This window comes from Phyllobates terribilis, unplaced genomic scaffold (assembly GCF_046119375.1).
Source record: "Phyllobates terribilis strain yellow unplaced genomic scaffold, ASM4611937v1 Scaffold_3__8_contigs__length_932513732, whole genome shotgun sequence".
In the NCBI taxonomy this organism is placed as follows: domain Eukaryota; kingdom Metazoa; phylum Chordata; class Amphibia; order Anura; family Dendrobatidae; genus Phyllobates; species Phyllobates terribilis.
Genome location: NW_027362763.1, coordinates 202,509,879 through 202,526,473, shown reverse-complemented (window position 1 = coordinate 202,526,473; position 16,595 = coordinate 202,509,879). Strand labels below are relative to the sequence as shown.

Here is a 16,595-nt window from a genome sequence, read left to right as displayed (position 1 = left end):
GAGACTAGGTCACAGATGTATGTACGAGACAGGTTGTGGATGGCTTTGTATGCCAAGGTTAGGGTTTTAAACTGGAGTCTCTGGGCTTGACAGAGAGGAGAGGCAGGGAATAACGGGGGGAAAGTGGATTAGTCGGGCAGCAGAGTTTAGGATAGATTGGAGGGGTGCGAGAGTGTTAGAGGGGAGGCCACAGAGCAGGAGGTTGCAGTAGTCGAGTCGGGAGATGATGAGGGCGTGCACTAGAGTTTTTGCAGATTCGTGGTTGAGGAATGTGCGGATCCGGGAGATGTTTTTCAGTTGGAAAGGGCTTGGATATGCGGTTTGAAGGAGAGGTTAGAGTCCAGGGTTACCCCGAGGCAGTGAGCTTGTGTGACTGGGGAAAGTGGACAGCCATTGATTTTGATGGATAGTTCAGATGGGAGAGCTGAGTGAGATGGGGGAAAGATGATGAATTCAGTTTTATCCTTCCAGAGAAGAAGGATGAGATAGCCGACAGACATTGTGGGATTCTAGTTAGTAAGGAGGTGATATCAGGTCCAGAGAGGTAAATCTGTGTGTCATCAGCATAGAGATGATACTGAAAGCCGTGGGACTCTATGAACTGTCCCAGGCCGAGGGTGTAGATTGAGAAGAGCAGAGATCCTAGGACTGAACCTTGGGGAACACAGAGATAGGGGGCGAGATGAGGAGGTGGTGTGTGAGTGAGAAACACTGAAGGTCCTGTCTGTTAAGTATGAGGAGATCCAAGATAGGGCCAAGTCTGTGATGCCAAGAGATGAGAGAATCTGTAGTAAGAGGGAATGGTCCACTGTGTCGAAGGTAGATGACAGGTCCAGGAGGAAAAGGACAGAATAGTGTCGCTTGGATTTGGCAGTTAGTAGGTTGTTGGTGACTTTAGTCAGGGCAGTTTCAGTAGAATGGTGCAGTCGGAAGCCAGATTGTAAGCGGTCAAAGGGGGAGCATGAGGAGAGGTGGGAGGACAGTTCAAAATGGACATGTTGTTCGAGTAGTTTTGTGGCATAGGTGAAAAGTTATATGGGGCGATAGCTAGTGAGAGAGGATGGGTCAAGGGAGGGCTTTTTGAGGATGGGTGTGATTGAGGAGTGTTTGAAGCATGAGGGGAAGACACCAATTGTTAGTGACAGGTTGAAGAGGTGGGTTAGGGTTGGGATGAAGACTGTAGTAAGGTTAGGGATGAGGTGGGACAGAATAGGATCAAGTTCACAGGTGGTGAGGTGTGACTTGGAGAGTAAGGAGGAAAGTTGATCTTCCGTTTACACAGCGTCATCAGGGGAAGGGACACAGACACTAATGTCTGTGTCCCTACCCCTGATGATGCCGTGTAAACGATGAAAGGGGGGACTATAATTTAACAGTTTGCCCTGTTTTGCATATAAACTAGGATGCCATTTATTCAAGAATAGTAGCAATAATTGCTCAATATAAAGAGTCTATTTAGCAAACTGGGGGCAAAGGAATTTTTAATCGGTTTATTTCTACACCCTCATTTATATATATATAAAAATAAAAGTTAAGTTTTAGGTCCTGTTAGTGAGGGATATTTACTGGGGTTTTTCCCCTTTTGGTATATACTGTATAATCCCTCCCAGGACTGTATATACCCCACTGTTTTTTCCTTTTTTGAAAAAATTACCGTAGTTTTATTCACCAAAAACACAGCAAGAACACATGGCTGCATTCTTTGCAGTTTTTTGCATTGCTTTCTACAGTGAATTGACATGTAACAGATTTAAAATCGCAACAGTTTTCCAATTCAGTCAGGAAAAAAGAAAATCACGCATCTACATGACATTTCTGAAATCTCGCAGTATTTTCTGGTACTGTAAAAAACAGCTTTTAATTTGCCTAAAAATGGATCAAAACATGCAGCAAAAGCGCAAAGTGTGAACATAACCTTAGAGGTATGCGGGGCTGCAGGGTCTTATAGATGGATTGTTAGGATCCTAATTAGGCACATAACATGCTGGCAGCAGTTTAGTAACAGGAATGACAGGTTCCATTTAAAGTTTATCTGTAACCAGTTTCACAGTAGAACAACTACAGACATTATTACATAGATCTGTTATCCATGGCTGAATAATCCTGATAATAAAAGGAGTATTTTATGAGATACAAGATATAGAAAGAAAGCAGTATTCAAAGTATTCAGTCTCTGCCCACCCAGCCTGACTGATAACTGCGGCTTGTACTGAGCAGTGTGAAATCTCAGCAGGGAAGAGGGACACTGAGAGCTATCAATCCGGCTGGGTGGTAGGAGATGGAGCTTCCCCTTCTGAAAAGGATTATACAGCCATTCTGACATAGATTTTCATAGCAAGTATGCCACCATCATCAGGTGTAAGAGATCTATTAATTAATGTTCGCAGTTTGTATTGTGAAATCTGGTGATAGATCAGCTTTAAAATTTGATATATTTTACATAATAGTTTATTCCCCACTCCTTCTATCCTATAAAAGTGATTTAAATGAAACCAACAGCAATAAATATCTTCCCTTTTAATCCGACCTCCCAGGCTCATGAGATTGCAGGGCTGAGTGGCTCTCTATGTAATCATTCCTGACACCAGCGTTCTTCAGTTTTACATGTTTATGCTTCTTGCAGACGAGCATATTGCACAGAAGTTGTTCTCAAGTCTGTTTACAAGGAACAACGCTCCATTTATTCAGCACCAATCTCTTCAAGTTGGAGACTCTAAAAAGAGGTGTCTGAGAGCGCGACGTGCTCTGAATCCATTCTGGGGATGAAATCTGACTTGGGAGAGTTCTGCTGTGGTTTGTAAATGACTATGCAGCAATAATTTGACCACATCATGTATTACACAGGGAGGATTATTCATCATCAGTAGACACTAGTAGTGTAGCTGTACTCCAGCGTAACGTTTGCTGCTCATGGCCGATGCATTTCAAGATTTATGAAAGGGAAATGACAAACATCAGCGACTTGTAGAGTCAATGTCATGGGGAAATCAAATTAATACTCAATCTTCGATTAAATGTATAAAATATCATTATACCAATTTAAATAACAAGCCAATAATGAGCTAATTGCATAATGACTTATGGCCTGACACAATGTTACATAACATAATAATAAGTATCACTGGGCTGCTATTAGTATCTATTTTGGTTGAGAAACTGCTCATTTGAGGGCCATTGTCCGACAATCTTTAAGGACTTAAAGGGGTTTTCCCAAGAACTAAAGTTGATTTTAATCAATAGATCTTAGAATAATAATAATTTTCACAATTGGATTTATTTAAATAAAATGTTCCTGTGCTGAGATAATCTTATAAATGTGCCCCTGCTGTGTACTGTGTAATGGCTGTGTCTGACCGTACAGGGACATGGTCTGATCATACCACATCTCCTGGGCACTGGAGGAAGCAAAAGAGTATACAGACAGGACAGTGCGGGATCACAGCTGATTCTTTTTGTGAGGTAAAACATTTCCCTGCCTGTTTTTAAGCAATGATTTACTTCAAAGAAAGAATCAGCTGTGATCCCGCACTGTCCTGTCTGTATACTCTTTTGCTTCCTCCCCTGCCCAGGAGATGTGGTATGATCAGACCATGTTCCTGCACGGTCAGACACAGCCATTACACAGTACACAGCAGGGGCACATTTATAAGATTATCTCAGCACAGGGACATTTTATTTAAATACATCCAATTGTGGAAGTTATTATTATTCCAACATCTATTGATTAAAATAAACTTTTGTTTGTGGGAAAACTCTTTATGTAGGAAATATAAGGGAGTTAATGAATCAAATCTCTTCTTTGAGTTTTGTTTGCACAAAAGATAATCATTCTCAGAAACATTGTCCTGTGTAAACAGAACAATTCCACGAACAATAGCAGCCTATACAAAATTAATGACTGTTCACTGCACATCTGAATTTTATTTATTAGTTATTTTACTCACATATATAGCGCCATTAATTCCACAACACTTTACAGAAATCATCATCACTGCCCCATTGGGGCTCACAATATAAATTCCCTCTCTGTATGTCCTTGGAGTGTGGGAGGAAACAGGAGAACCCGGTAGAAACCCACGCAAACACGGGGAGAACTTACAAACTCCTTGGTTGGAATTGAACCCAGGACCACAGCTCTGTAAAGCAACAGTGCTAACCACTGAGCATTGTTTCTTCCTGTGTAAACAAGTTACTAAATAACCGCCGTTCAGTAAATATTTACCAATAAGCGATCATCTAATGCTACAAAATTAGGTAATGTAAATTGGATAATGTAAACCCACCTTTAAAGGGGTTGTCTGTCGTTAGAGTGACTGCAGACTTGTAGCCTATGTGACTGCAAAATGGTGAATCCTCGCATAATGCGCACTGTGCGGTATGAGTATTCTCTGGTGCCCTCATGTGACCGCAAGTATATGATTTGCATACATGTGGTCATGTGCCGCCTAGATGGGCACGGCTCAATGCAAGTGTATTGATTGAGACCACACACATCTAGGTTTAATGCAGATCACATACTTGCGGTCATATAACCATTCGTTCCCGGCACCGGAGAATCCTCACATTGAGCACAGTGCGCGATGTGAGGAATCATAAGTCTGCAGTCACATAGATTGATTGCAGACTTGTAGCCTAAGGCCAGAAAACACTTTTAAGGTCCATTTACAGTGCAAGGCTATTGTGAGCGAATGTTTTTTGGAACACTTGCTTCACAATAGTCAAGCAGTTTTAAACAGGCTGTAGATCACTCTTCAAATGAGCAAAAGGTCGAGTAAAAAGATCTTTTGGTTTGCACAAAAGATAATCTATCTTGGCAGCACATCAATTTATGCAAATAGGCCAAAGAACAATGGCAGCTTATGCACATGTAAAGATCCATGTCAGATCGTTCAGGGCGCATCTGAAGCCAGGTTGGCATCTGTAAACAGGCATTAAACAACCACCAACTGGCAAACATTGTCCAGATCAACAGTCAGTTAATGCTAAACATTGTACAGTGTAAATGGATCCTAAAGGTGCATTTACATTACTTGATTTAAGCGACCACCAACTAGTAAATATGTACAAATTGATGGTCGTTTAATAACAGGCAGACCACACTTAAGATTCTCGACAGTGCAAGATCCTGTTTACACACAACAATGTGCAGCCAAGAACGATGATAATTAGTGCAAACCAAAAAGATCATTTCACCCAATGAATGAACATTTCGCTCATTTGTCAGTTGTAAGGCAACCTGTTTACACCGCACGACTATCATGAACGAGTGTTCATGATAATTGTTCAGTGTAAATGGTATTTAAAGGGGTGATTCGGTACCTAAAATGTCCTTTCTAAATATCTGTCTTTACACCCTAACCACTTTTGTAATTGGCTTTATTAAAAAATACCCCACACTTCTCCCTATCTAGCTAATTCATAAATGTTTTTTTTGTTGCTAAACTTCCTTTGACGTTTCATTTGAGAGGAGTGTTAAATAGGACATCACAGGAGGCTGGGGCTGGACTCAATTCCCGCAGCGTCTATCACTCCTTCTGGAATAGGTCATCATCAGGAGTCGACATGGTGTCACTCATGCTGCTTCTGTCACTGCTCCCTGATGACAATTCATTTGAGGTGCTAGAAGCTGTGGGGCAGTGCTGGTGTCACTCACTCCTTCTATCTCTGCCCTCTGATGAAATCTTCTTTAAAAGAAGCAGTAGTGGAGGAGATAGAAGCAGAGTGCCGAAGCTGCACTCACCTCTACCGCAGCTTCTATCACCATGGAACCAGGAAGTCTTCAGAGGGCGACTATGCAAGAGATTATAGTAAGTAACTGCAGCGCTGCCTCTGATGACATCTTGTTCCAGGAGGGGCGATAGATGCTGCAGGGAACTGAGTGCAGCCCCAACCTCCTATGACTGACCTCCTGTTTGAGACTCTTCTCAAACAAAAAATCACAGGAAGTGAGGTGAAAAAATATATACAGGGATCAGATATACAGGGATCAGCTAGATGGAGATAACTGAGTAACCTTTCACTGATCTGCAAGTTATCACCCATCTAAAAAGAAGTTTTTTTTCTGCAGCATTTGACCGCTCTATACTCACCCACACAAAATATTGAAAAAATAAAACTCTCTTCAACAATTAACTCAACACACAATATATTATTTAACTTCACTGTGCTATGAAAAGCTCACAAAATTCAGAACATAAAGAATCACACAAAGGATTTAGAATAATATACACAGGAATAAAAAAGAAAAGGCAGCCAGCCACATTGGGAGCATGAAATCTCAAGAGATCTGACTCATAGTACAATAAACTAGCACATTTTTACACCTCGGCTCACAGTTCCATGATGTCGAAGCATAGGAACAGAACCAGACTGTATCACATCACTGCATACTAGGATTGTAAGGATTTTAATAAATGTACTTGAATCCTGTACTGTACTTCCATATGAATCTCCCCAAAGTAAAAAAAAATGTTGCATGCTTCCTAAAAGCATTTCTTCTTCGTGAACATATCTCTGCCTACTCTGACCAACCCTGTACGGCAGAGCATAGATGTTGTATAGCTTAGGTGCACTGCTGTACAGACTTTGTGCAAGTGTGTAAATCCATGTACATAGCATTGCAAAGTGCATGTACCGTGTATTGCACATTGAGTCCCTCTGAATCTTTATTGTTGACCCCAACTGTATGGTGTCTCCATGTGACACTGTGATCTTCCCTAAAAGCAATGTTAAGGTGGCGAATCCCTCCATAGCACTGCATTCATTGTAAAAACTAAAGACTTTGTAATTTGGTATCGTACCTGAACCAGGAGCTTGAGCCGTGTGATCCTCTGAAATGGCAAGATGAGGAACGAGGAGAATGGGAGACCTCTGCAAATCGGATTTGTTTCCAAATGTGCCACTGCTTCCCGAAATTCTGTCCTTTCTTGACTGACAAACAGAAACAGATAAAAAAAAGACAAACATTATTATAGGAGACAGTATATGATTAAATCCTTTCAAGATATTTGCTTAAGGTCATTGTAATTTATGTACAGAAGCCAAAAATAGCAGTAACATAGAAGTGCTTACACAGGTCGGCTAGGCATTACACAATATTCTGTAAAGTGCTCGAATCTCCTTCGAATAAGATAATGACCGTCCGTGGTTTACTGCTCATAGAGCTGGATTGCTAAATTTCCATAGCACAATGCACGGCCTGTATTAAAGTGAATCTCAGATCTCCAGCTTTGTTACCAGAGGCAGACTGCTACACTGGGATATTGAGGTTTCTATTAGGGAGCATTTTAGGTGAATGGTGTCCATCTAAATTGCATTTGAATAAACTTGGTCCTGCAGAAGAATATGGAAAAACCACATGGTGTAGTGGGACTTGCATACAAAATGTATGTGCACACAATGTCTTTTTCAGGTGGATCCTGCCTGAAACTCGCCTGAAAAAGTGCAGTGAAACCAAAGCTCAAAATGAACATAATGCACAGCAATGTAAAAACGACATTGCTGTGCACATGTTCAGTCTTTTGCTACTTCTTTTAATCGCTGTAGGGTTCGGAAACCGTGAAACGGTTAAAAGAAGTAGCAAGTTAATTCTTCAGGCGGCTTCCTAGGAACCTCTCAGCTAGTTATAGCTTAAATTACAGAAAAAAAATGCATCAGCGAAGTCACTTAAGGAAAAATACTGACGGGGACCCTTAAGGATATGGGCATACTATATAATATCTTTTTCAGGCAGACTCTGCTGGAAACCCACCTGAAAATGAGCTGAAAAAAAAAAACCAAATAGCATGAACATATGCACAGCAATGTTAAAACTACTTGCTGTGCATACAGTGTGTTTCGTCTTTTGTAACTACTACTAATCACTTCAGACTTTGAAAGCAGTAATGCAGCTAAAAAGTGACCGGTCTATTATTCTGGCGGCTTGGCCACAATGTTATATATGAAATTGAAAAAAAAAACGCTGGCAGCAAAGCCAACACAAAAAGTGTCAGAAAAGAATGTTCAGGAAAAATGACGCCTGCGTTTTTCTGAAGCGTCTTCTGTTTCAAAAATGATGCGGGTACGCCGACGTTTAAATGCACATACCCTAAGTGTTCATTTATGCTTGGGGTCTCTAAAAGAGGTTTAATTTAGTGGTCTTTGAGTTCCAAGCGTCTCCCCAGTAAAACATTTTGCGGTGCATTATGCAGGTGCTGGGCTTGGGTCTCAGTGGGAAGTTGTTTATGGACTAAACTTAAAATGGTGGTGCCAATGGTGTCATTGACAGAAAAACAGAGAACTTGAAAATGTTAAGGAACTACATTATCTATTAGATAAGAAAGTTGCACAACATTTAGTATTAAATAGATCAGATTTTTGTTTTAATACTATATATTTTTTCAAAATCTGTTGACAAAACTTTGCCATTTAGCCATAAGAAAAAAATAGGGTACTATGTTAACAATTGCTCCACAATGCTAATTGCTCCACAATTTTTTTTTATCTTACAGCACCACTCCAGCATTTTTTTTTTATTTTACCGCTGAAGTGGTGCCACTAATCTAAGTTCCCTGCACCTAGTCTCATACTTACCAGCCGCTGTCTTCTTCTGTTCTTGGTGCCGCTCTGGTCGATCTAAAGCCGGTTGTGACATGCCGCATCGCTCCAAAGTTCGCTGGGAGAGCTGGAAGTCACTACTCAATGTAAGTCTATGAGAGCCAGAACGAGGTCTCACAGACTTAAGGCTCTTTCACACGTCCTGATATTTCCGTGTCCGTTTGCACCTGTGTGGCACACGTGAGGCAACCGTGTGCCGCATCAGGATCACATGTATCGACGCTTGGGAATCAGCGGTACACTTAGCGCTGTTCCCAAGTTCTGGGTGATGAATGTTGCCCTCATGATTGTCCCCTGTTTGTGCTGCGATCAGCGCGAGCAAGTGACAATGTTGAGAGTAGTATTCTGCTTCCGCTGTGTCCTGGTGTAAAAATAAGAATAAAATAAAAAAGTCCTTATACTCACCTGTCAGAAGTTGTCCCCCACTGTAATCCATCTGACCGCTCACGCCGAGGAGCCGGGAAGAATGACTTGCTACAGCGAGCGGGTCCCGGAGCTGCGCTTAGTGAGTGGTTTTCTGTCACTCACTGAGCTCAGCACTGAGCAAGAGCCCGCTCGATTCTCCCCGGCTCCTAGGCGTGAGCGTTCAGGTGGATTACAGCATGGAACACTTAGGACAGGTGAGTAAAAGGATTTTTTTTATTTTATTCTTATTTTTACACCAGGACACAGTGGGAGCAGAATAGAACTCTCAACATTGTCCCTTGCTCGTGCTGATCGCAGCGCAAGCAGGGGACAAAGAAGAGGGCAGCGTTCAGCACCCGGTTATGTGATAATAAGGTTTAATGTGTATTTATGTGTGATAAATAATGTTATATTTTATCCCTATGGCCGGTTGTGTGTTTCGTGCCTCCTCTAGGCTCTGCCTCAAGGCTGTCCCTGGGAATGTAGGAGGTCTGTCCACTAGGCGAACCATACAGAGCATAGCGATACAGTTTGCACTACACAAGGCAATAGATCGTTAACAGTTTGGGATTAGCCCGCAAGTTGGGAGGGGTTAGACCAGTTTTTATAGAAAAAAAGTTTTCCGGTTTAGAGAGAGGAGAGTCAAGGTGTGTGTCTAGTCTGGGAAGGAGTGAAGGAGAGTGAAGTGGAGAAGAAGGCTAGACATTACAGTGCTAACGGGTTCTGAGAAAGTGGATGCTGCAGAGTTGGAAGGGTGCTGCCAGTACTAGTCTCCTAACAGCATGAAGGCACATCTGGAGCTTTGTCTGGACGCTTGGACAGTCTTGAGCCTAAGGCCCAGAAGAGGTATTGAGTTTCATATCTCTATCTCCCCTGTGAGGAAGAGGTTCGCAGCGGAAGGGAAGGATGGTGGTCCTCAGGGAAGCTGTTATGTCCGATAGGAAGTCCCTAGGGTCATCAGAAAAAGTTGGGCTAGAAACAGGTTGAGCAGAACGGAGGCAAAGACTGATAGTACACAGGACAAAGGGAACATCACCAAAAAGAGACTCTGTCTTAATCTGTATGCTGCAGCCGTGTGTAACCGAATTGCACAGTAAAGCTGAACCTGTTAAACTGGACCCAAGGTCTCCTGTCTTGTCTGCAGCCGGACCTGGTCCCATGGACGGGGAGGTAACAAGGACTCCTGAACTGAAAGTGAGTAAAGAACGAACTCCACAGCACATCACACTCAACTCAGACTCCTGTTTAGAAGAGGGGTTTCAGGACAAAGAGAACTCAGTTCCGGCCCACAGCAAACCGGCCCTGTAACCCCCTTCACTTTCCCCACGTTTGTTGGTCAGAACCTTGCAAAAAGTGTGATCTTTCTTCAAACTTTTGGAGACAACCGTAGACACACCCATATAATTCACCCAACTCCATCATTCTGAGCATGTCATGGCAAATATTTCCCACGTGGATAATTGAAATGATCGCATCACAGCAATTACATAGCAAATAAAAATTGTTCAGATATCATATGTTTAAAGTCTGTGACTAACTATGGAGCCTGGACTAGATCCAAGGAGAACAATGACCCATTTTTTCAGCGATGAGAGGCTCTTTCAAGTTGTTTCACTAAAGTGATCTCCAGCTCACAGAGTATAACAAGTGGAAATATTACAAGGATCATAGACATAACCTTACTTTTAACTCATGTCTTCCTGAGATATGCAGTGTATCATCCTTTTTAATAAATTTAAAGGTGAACTGTCACCAAGTTTTTGCTGCCTAATCTGAGAGAAGCATAATGTAGGGACAGAGACTCTGATTCCAGCAATGTGACACTTACAGGGCTGCTTAGTGTAGTTTTGATAAAATCACAGGCAGCAGGAGATTATCACTACAGGACTAGTAAACCTACTGCCAAGTAGTCCTCCATATTCATGAGCTCTGCATAACCCCGCCCCCACCACTGATTGGCGGATTTCTGTGTACACTATACATAGGCAGAAAGCAGCCAATCAGTGGTGTGGGCAGAGTTTTATAGAGCTCAACATTCAGAAAACTGCTAGATCTGCAGCAGATAACAGTGATTGCATCAAAATAACAGCAAGCAGCCCAGTAAGTGACACATCACTGGAGTCAGGATATCTTCCCCTACATTATATTGCTCTTAGATGGGGCAGTAAAAACCTGGTGACAGATTCCCTTTAAGAAAGGTATATACACGGGGGAGGAAACATAAGAGACGACAAGAACAGATGCTTGAAAAGGTGATTGAATACTTGGAGCATTTAGGAAATGAGTACATAGACCACCATTGTGTTACAGCTTTAAACTGGATTATTGTATTTTTTTTGATAATTATTATAGATGATCAGCCTCATGAACCGGAAATGATAAATTCTGTTTAATTATATACGTTTGTAAAAAAAAAATTGCTGACAACCGATATGGCCACCACTACAGATTTAATGGGTTGTTTCTAAGCTGTCTCAGACCCCCGAATGGCAAAACTGCCTATTTTTACAGTTATGTAGCAAAGGAGAACAAACGTCTGACTACCAGGCAGATCTGAGGTTTCAAGACGCTGGGAAATCAGAGAACCAAGAACCCAGATAAGGTCATAGATGGGAAGAAGCACAGTGATACACCGACAAGAAGAATGAGAAGATGAGAGGGGAGCAGAGGTTTCTGGGCTACAATTACATTTCTGCCATTGCTGAACTCACAGCAGCTTCCTGTACGCTCTCTCCTGATACGTCTGGTTGCAGACATAGGTGACATAGACACCAAAGTGAATTTCTGCATGCTTGAAGACAATGTCACAAACGTCGGAAATCACCAAGTTCTCTTCAAATCTCTGCTCCAGATCCAGAAGGAACCTAGAAACACAGGTACGAAAGCTGTTACCAAAGCATATGGCACGATGATGCAACATGACCTGCACATATGTGATCCTGGAAAGTGCTAAAAACTCTCTCTGGAAACATCCAGCATAGCTGTGCATGTACTAAAAAAAGTTGACCAAAAAAGGATCAACCTTTTTCTTTTTTTTTTCAAAAAATAGTGCCACACTTGTTAATGGGCTGTGTTTGGTACTGCAGCCCATCCCATTAATTCGAGTGAGTATATCTGAGCTGCAATGCCAGTTAAAGCCCATGGACACGAGTGGCGCTGGTTCTAAGAAAAACAATATGGACCCGATTCATCAAAGCTGTTACACCAAAATTCTAGAGTAAAAGGCCACAAAATTTTTAACTTATGGCATTCTCACGCCATTATCAGCCAGCTTCAACAAAGTGGGTGGGGCTGGAACAGGACAAGGGTGCGGTAATCCCCGCTTGTCCAAATCATAATGAGCTGCAGCATTCCTTAAAGGGGTTGTCCATTACTCGGACAACCCCTCCTGAATCACTATTTTTGCCTCTTGTAAAATAATAACACTTGTATTCACCTCTGGTGCCAGAACCGAACCAGCGGTGTTGGCACTCGCTCTCCCGGGGATTGCGTGACATTATTATGTCACACGATCCCTGTGGCCAATTAGCGCTGGCTTGACTCTACCCTCCTTTGGACAAATCACATACATTCAAAGGAAGTGAGAGCCAGCACTGATTGGCCACAGTGATTGTGTGACATAACAATGTCAAACAGTCTCCAGGAGAGCCAGTGGCAGAATTTTGGCATAAAAGCTTTGATGAATCAGGGCCTATCTTGTTTTCTAAATCTTACATATTTTTAAGATTTTTTCCCATTTGACAGAAGGAGGTCTTTGTAGCTATGTACCTTTCACTAGTGGACAAGACTTCAAGTACATTGGAGAATATGAAGTGCATTTCAGAAGAATGTATGGTGGCTTTCAGTCTGTCGCTCTCCATGAAGTGAGAAACCAGAAGGCTCAGGCTCTTGTAGTAAGACGCTTCTGATGTCACCAGTTCAAACATTGCCTAAATATCAGAAACAAACGTGCATGATGCATTAGTTACAAGTAACATCCACCTTGGAATAAAGGGAAAAACACAGTCTGACACTTTTGCATGTACTATACCGGAGAATATTTATCTCTATTCAATCATCCGTTTAGTTAGTTACTTACATATTCTATTGGGGCTGGTGGAGATTAAAATATAAGCTTTCTACTGCTGGGTAAGTGGGTTTTCTCTGAAGAAAAATTGTAATCCTGGACAAGCCCTTTCAGTGTAAGGTTTAGTCCGCACCACAGATCATAGAGATTCCAGTTGCAGAAAAGTTTTTTTTCCCCATCAATCGCAGTTCCCAAGAATCAGAGTTGATGTAGCTTGCAGAATAATTCACTCCTCAACCACTAAGGTCAAGTCCCCATGTAGCTAAATTGCTGCTTTTTTTTTTCTCTGCGTTTTTTGGTTTAGAAAATCAGCTGTGTTGATCAGTTCAGACACAATCGATGTGATTTCAGGAAAACTCATGCACATTTAAAGTCGATGTTGATGCTGCGCGTTTGTTGATGTGTTTTTTTCCTTGTAGGCTCTATGGAGATCCTGAATTAAAGAGGTTGTCCAGGCTTGGGGTTCAAGTTTCAAGTCACTGATTTTGACTGCAGACTTGAGAATCCTCACAGCGCACAGTGCACGCAATCAGGATTCTCCGGTGCCGGGAGCAGGTGGTCATGTATACTTCTGGCCACATTCCAACTAGACATATCCGGCTTCATTCAGTTCACTTGTACGCACGTCATGTATGCAAATTATATTTTTTCCAGTAAAATGTTGCTAATATCCTAACAGGCCACCATTGCTGGTAGATCTCAAGGCCATTATTTGGCCATGGCAATCATTGGATCCACAAAATTATGACCTGTAGCTGCCGATGAGATTAAAGAGGGCGCTCTCTCCCACTGTTAAGCATCTATATTAACTGCTGCAGCTCTACTAGTCCTCTCAGTGATGAGCTCCTGCTCCTCTGGCTAGCCCCCACAACTCCACCAATGATTGGGAGCTGTGCACAGTGTAGACACAAAACTGCCAATCAGTGGTGTGGGCGGGGTTATACAGAGCTCATCACTGCGAGGGCTAGCAGAGATGCAGCAGTTCAACCATGTAAGTACACTGCTTAAGGATTTTTTTAGTTATATATAGGACTGTGGTAATACAATTCAATATACCACTTCTTAATGTGCAAAATACCAGATATTGTGCTTGAAAAATCCATAGAGAAATTCCTTTAGCACTTGCATTTAGCACTTGCACTTTATATTTACATATGGGATCGTTGCAATATTAGACATTAATGATATAGATGTTTATGTTTCTATAGTTTTTTCTATAGTTTGCCTATTGTTCTTTTTTGGCCTTTTGTACCTTAATATTTACTATTAATGATAGGTGGTATACCTTTGCGCAATCCTATGCTCATATATTCATCTATTCTGTATATCTGCAAATGCTAGCAAGCTGTTATAGTGAAAGTACCTGCATTTTTATGTTTTAAAGATTTTTTTTAAATAATAACTGAAATAAAATAGTTTATTTTTTAAGAAATTCTGGTCCTCTTCCTATAAAAACTGAGTGTAATTTACTCCAGTTTTATTGTTGTCGATACATAGCACTCCGGAAGTGGTAATATAAGTTTGACATTTGGATGTATTATAATAAATTATGTAAAAACAAAACCCAAAAAACTTGCATTTTTTTTTCACCATTTGGAATTAGTTTCCCATTTTTCAGTAAGTTGCATGGTAAAGCATATGGTGTCATTCAAAACTATAAGTTGGCCTGAAAAAAATCAAGCCCTCAAACGATGTCGATAGAAAAATGAAAAAAGTTGTGACTTTCGGAAAAAAAGGTGAGGAAAAAAATGGAAGAGCAAAAACGAAAAATTCCCTGGACCTTAAAGGTTTAAATAGTAAATGTTGCAGTCTCGTGCTTATGTTTACTACCTACTGTCACTATTAAACATGTGTTCACCATAGGAGAAAACACAATTAAGGTGAAATTAAGGCAGCTGAAACCCCGTCCACACACGGTCACCATGGTTTGGTTCGGGTCGGCTGAAGAACACCGTCATTTTAGCCCTAGTGAGAGCCATTAAGAGAATTTAGTGGCCATCACTGGGATTCTGGCTCCCATCATTCCCAGCGGGGAGCAGGCTCTTGGCCTCGGATCGGTTGCGAACGGCTAGTCAGATAAGCAGTAATATCACTCAGAAGAATAGATGGATGCCAGAGAAGGAGGCAGTGGATGAGTATATTACCACACATGCACTACACTACGCACACATATACACAGGGTTAGTAAAAGATAACTTCATGTGAGTGGGGGTGGATTGAACATGGCAGATGAGAGAGGATGAAAGCATTCTGCTCACTTAGGATGTACATATGGATGAACGCACATGATCCTTCATGAGCAGTATCAGAGGAAATTAATCCAGGAATTAAGCTATGCTGATACATGAGAGCTAGTGAAGGCAGCAGCACCCTGGATGCACAGAGCCCACCTCCAGCATGTTTTACAGGGAATGTTGCAAACCTCATCAGGGGATTGAAAATTAATGAAGGAATGGAACCGGTGTCAACAGTGATTTGCAACAGTGTATCATCCGTGTGCCCGTTTTTACCATCAGTGTGTCATCTGTGTTTTTCATGGATGGATAAAGAACTATTACAAAGCTTCTCCTATACTTTGCAATGTTAAACGCAGACGGCACATGGATGTCATGTGTGTGCTTTATGTGTTTTTCACAGACCCATACACTTGTATTGGACCTTATCATCCATGCTGCCGGAAAAAAATGCACCTGTCTGTGTTGTTTGCATGGACACATGGTCTGTGAAAAACACTGACCTATGAATATCACCATAGATTATAATGGTTAAGTGCTGTATCCGTGAGAAAAACAGATACAACACGTACCTGCAACACGGATGTGTGAATGAGGCCTTAGTGTGTTCATTGTAGTGTATATGTGACTTTTGTACGTAACCCTCTTCACATGTACAGAACCATGCAATCAATGGTGCCTTAAAAAATATCTTTTGTACATGTCAAAAAGCTGTTCATAGCTATCAAGTGCTTTATCAGAACCATGTACCACAGGACTGGACAATGGATATCCAGCTACTTTCCTGTACTAGATCTACCTGGACAATGATTTCTGACCATTAGAGTTTAGTCTTTATAGACCTTTTTCGAGCACGTATTCTATAGCAATCTCACCTCTTGAAGCTTTATTTCTTGGGGTTGCAATACAGATAACACACCGCTATTCTTGATTTCAGGAAGATCTTGCCATAGGTTGAATCCAGAGCAAGTGTTTTGGAGGCGGCTGAAGGTTGAGTTAGACCTTGTGGGAGGTGATGACCCCTCTTCTGGGGATTTGGGACTATCTGGTGTTTTAGGACTTTGTACATAAATGTCCTGAAGTCTTCGAGCTTCAATCTCATTTTGTGTAGATTTATCTCTGTATTCCTGGTACAGGAACTCTCCAGAAGAAAAACAATATCAGTTAGTATCAAAATGCAAAATTACATTGAATTCTATGCAAATATAGTTTACACTTCACAAATTTTTGAGCGATAACAGACTGTCTTGTATTGCGCATTAATAAAGCTGCTGCCAGATACCTCTGGTGGATTC

General features: G+C 41.5%; 1 protein-coding gene across 5 annotated transcripts in view; it reads right to left on the bottom strand.

Moving 5' to 3' along the window:
* The window catches only part of NGEF (neuronal guanine nucleotide exchange factor), a 235,068-nt gene that overhangs the window by 36,560 nt on the left and 181,913 nt on the right, over positions 1-16,595 (bottom strand). For all 5 annotated transcript variants that reach the window (XM_073674494.1, XM_073674493.1, XM_073674495.1 and 2 more), the window contains 4 exons: positions 16,176-16,441; positions 12,769-12,929; positions 11,712-11,864; positions 6,801-6,930 (listed from right to left, as the gene is read on the bottom strand). In XM_073674494.1, coding sequence (XP_073530595.1) covers positions 6,801-6,930; positions 11,712-11,864; positions 12,769-12,929; positions 16,176-16,441 — 710 coding nt within the window. The remainder of the gene's footprint in view (positions 1-6,800; positions 6,931-11,711; positions 11,865-12,768; positions 12,930-16,175; positions 16,442-16,595) is intronic.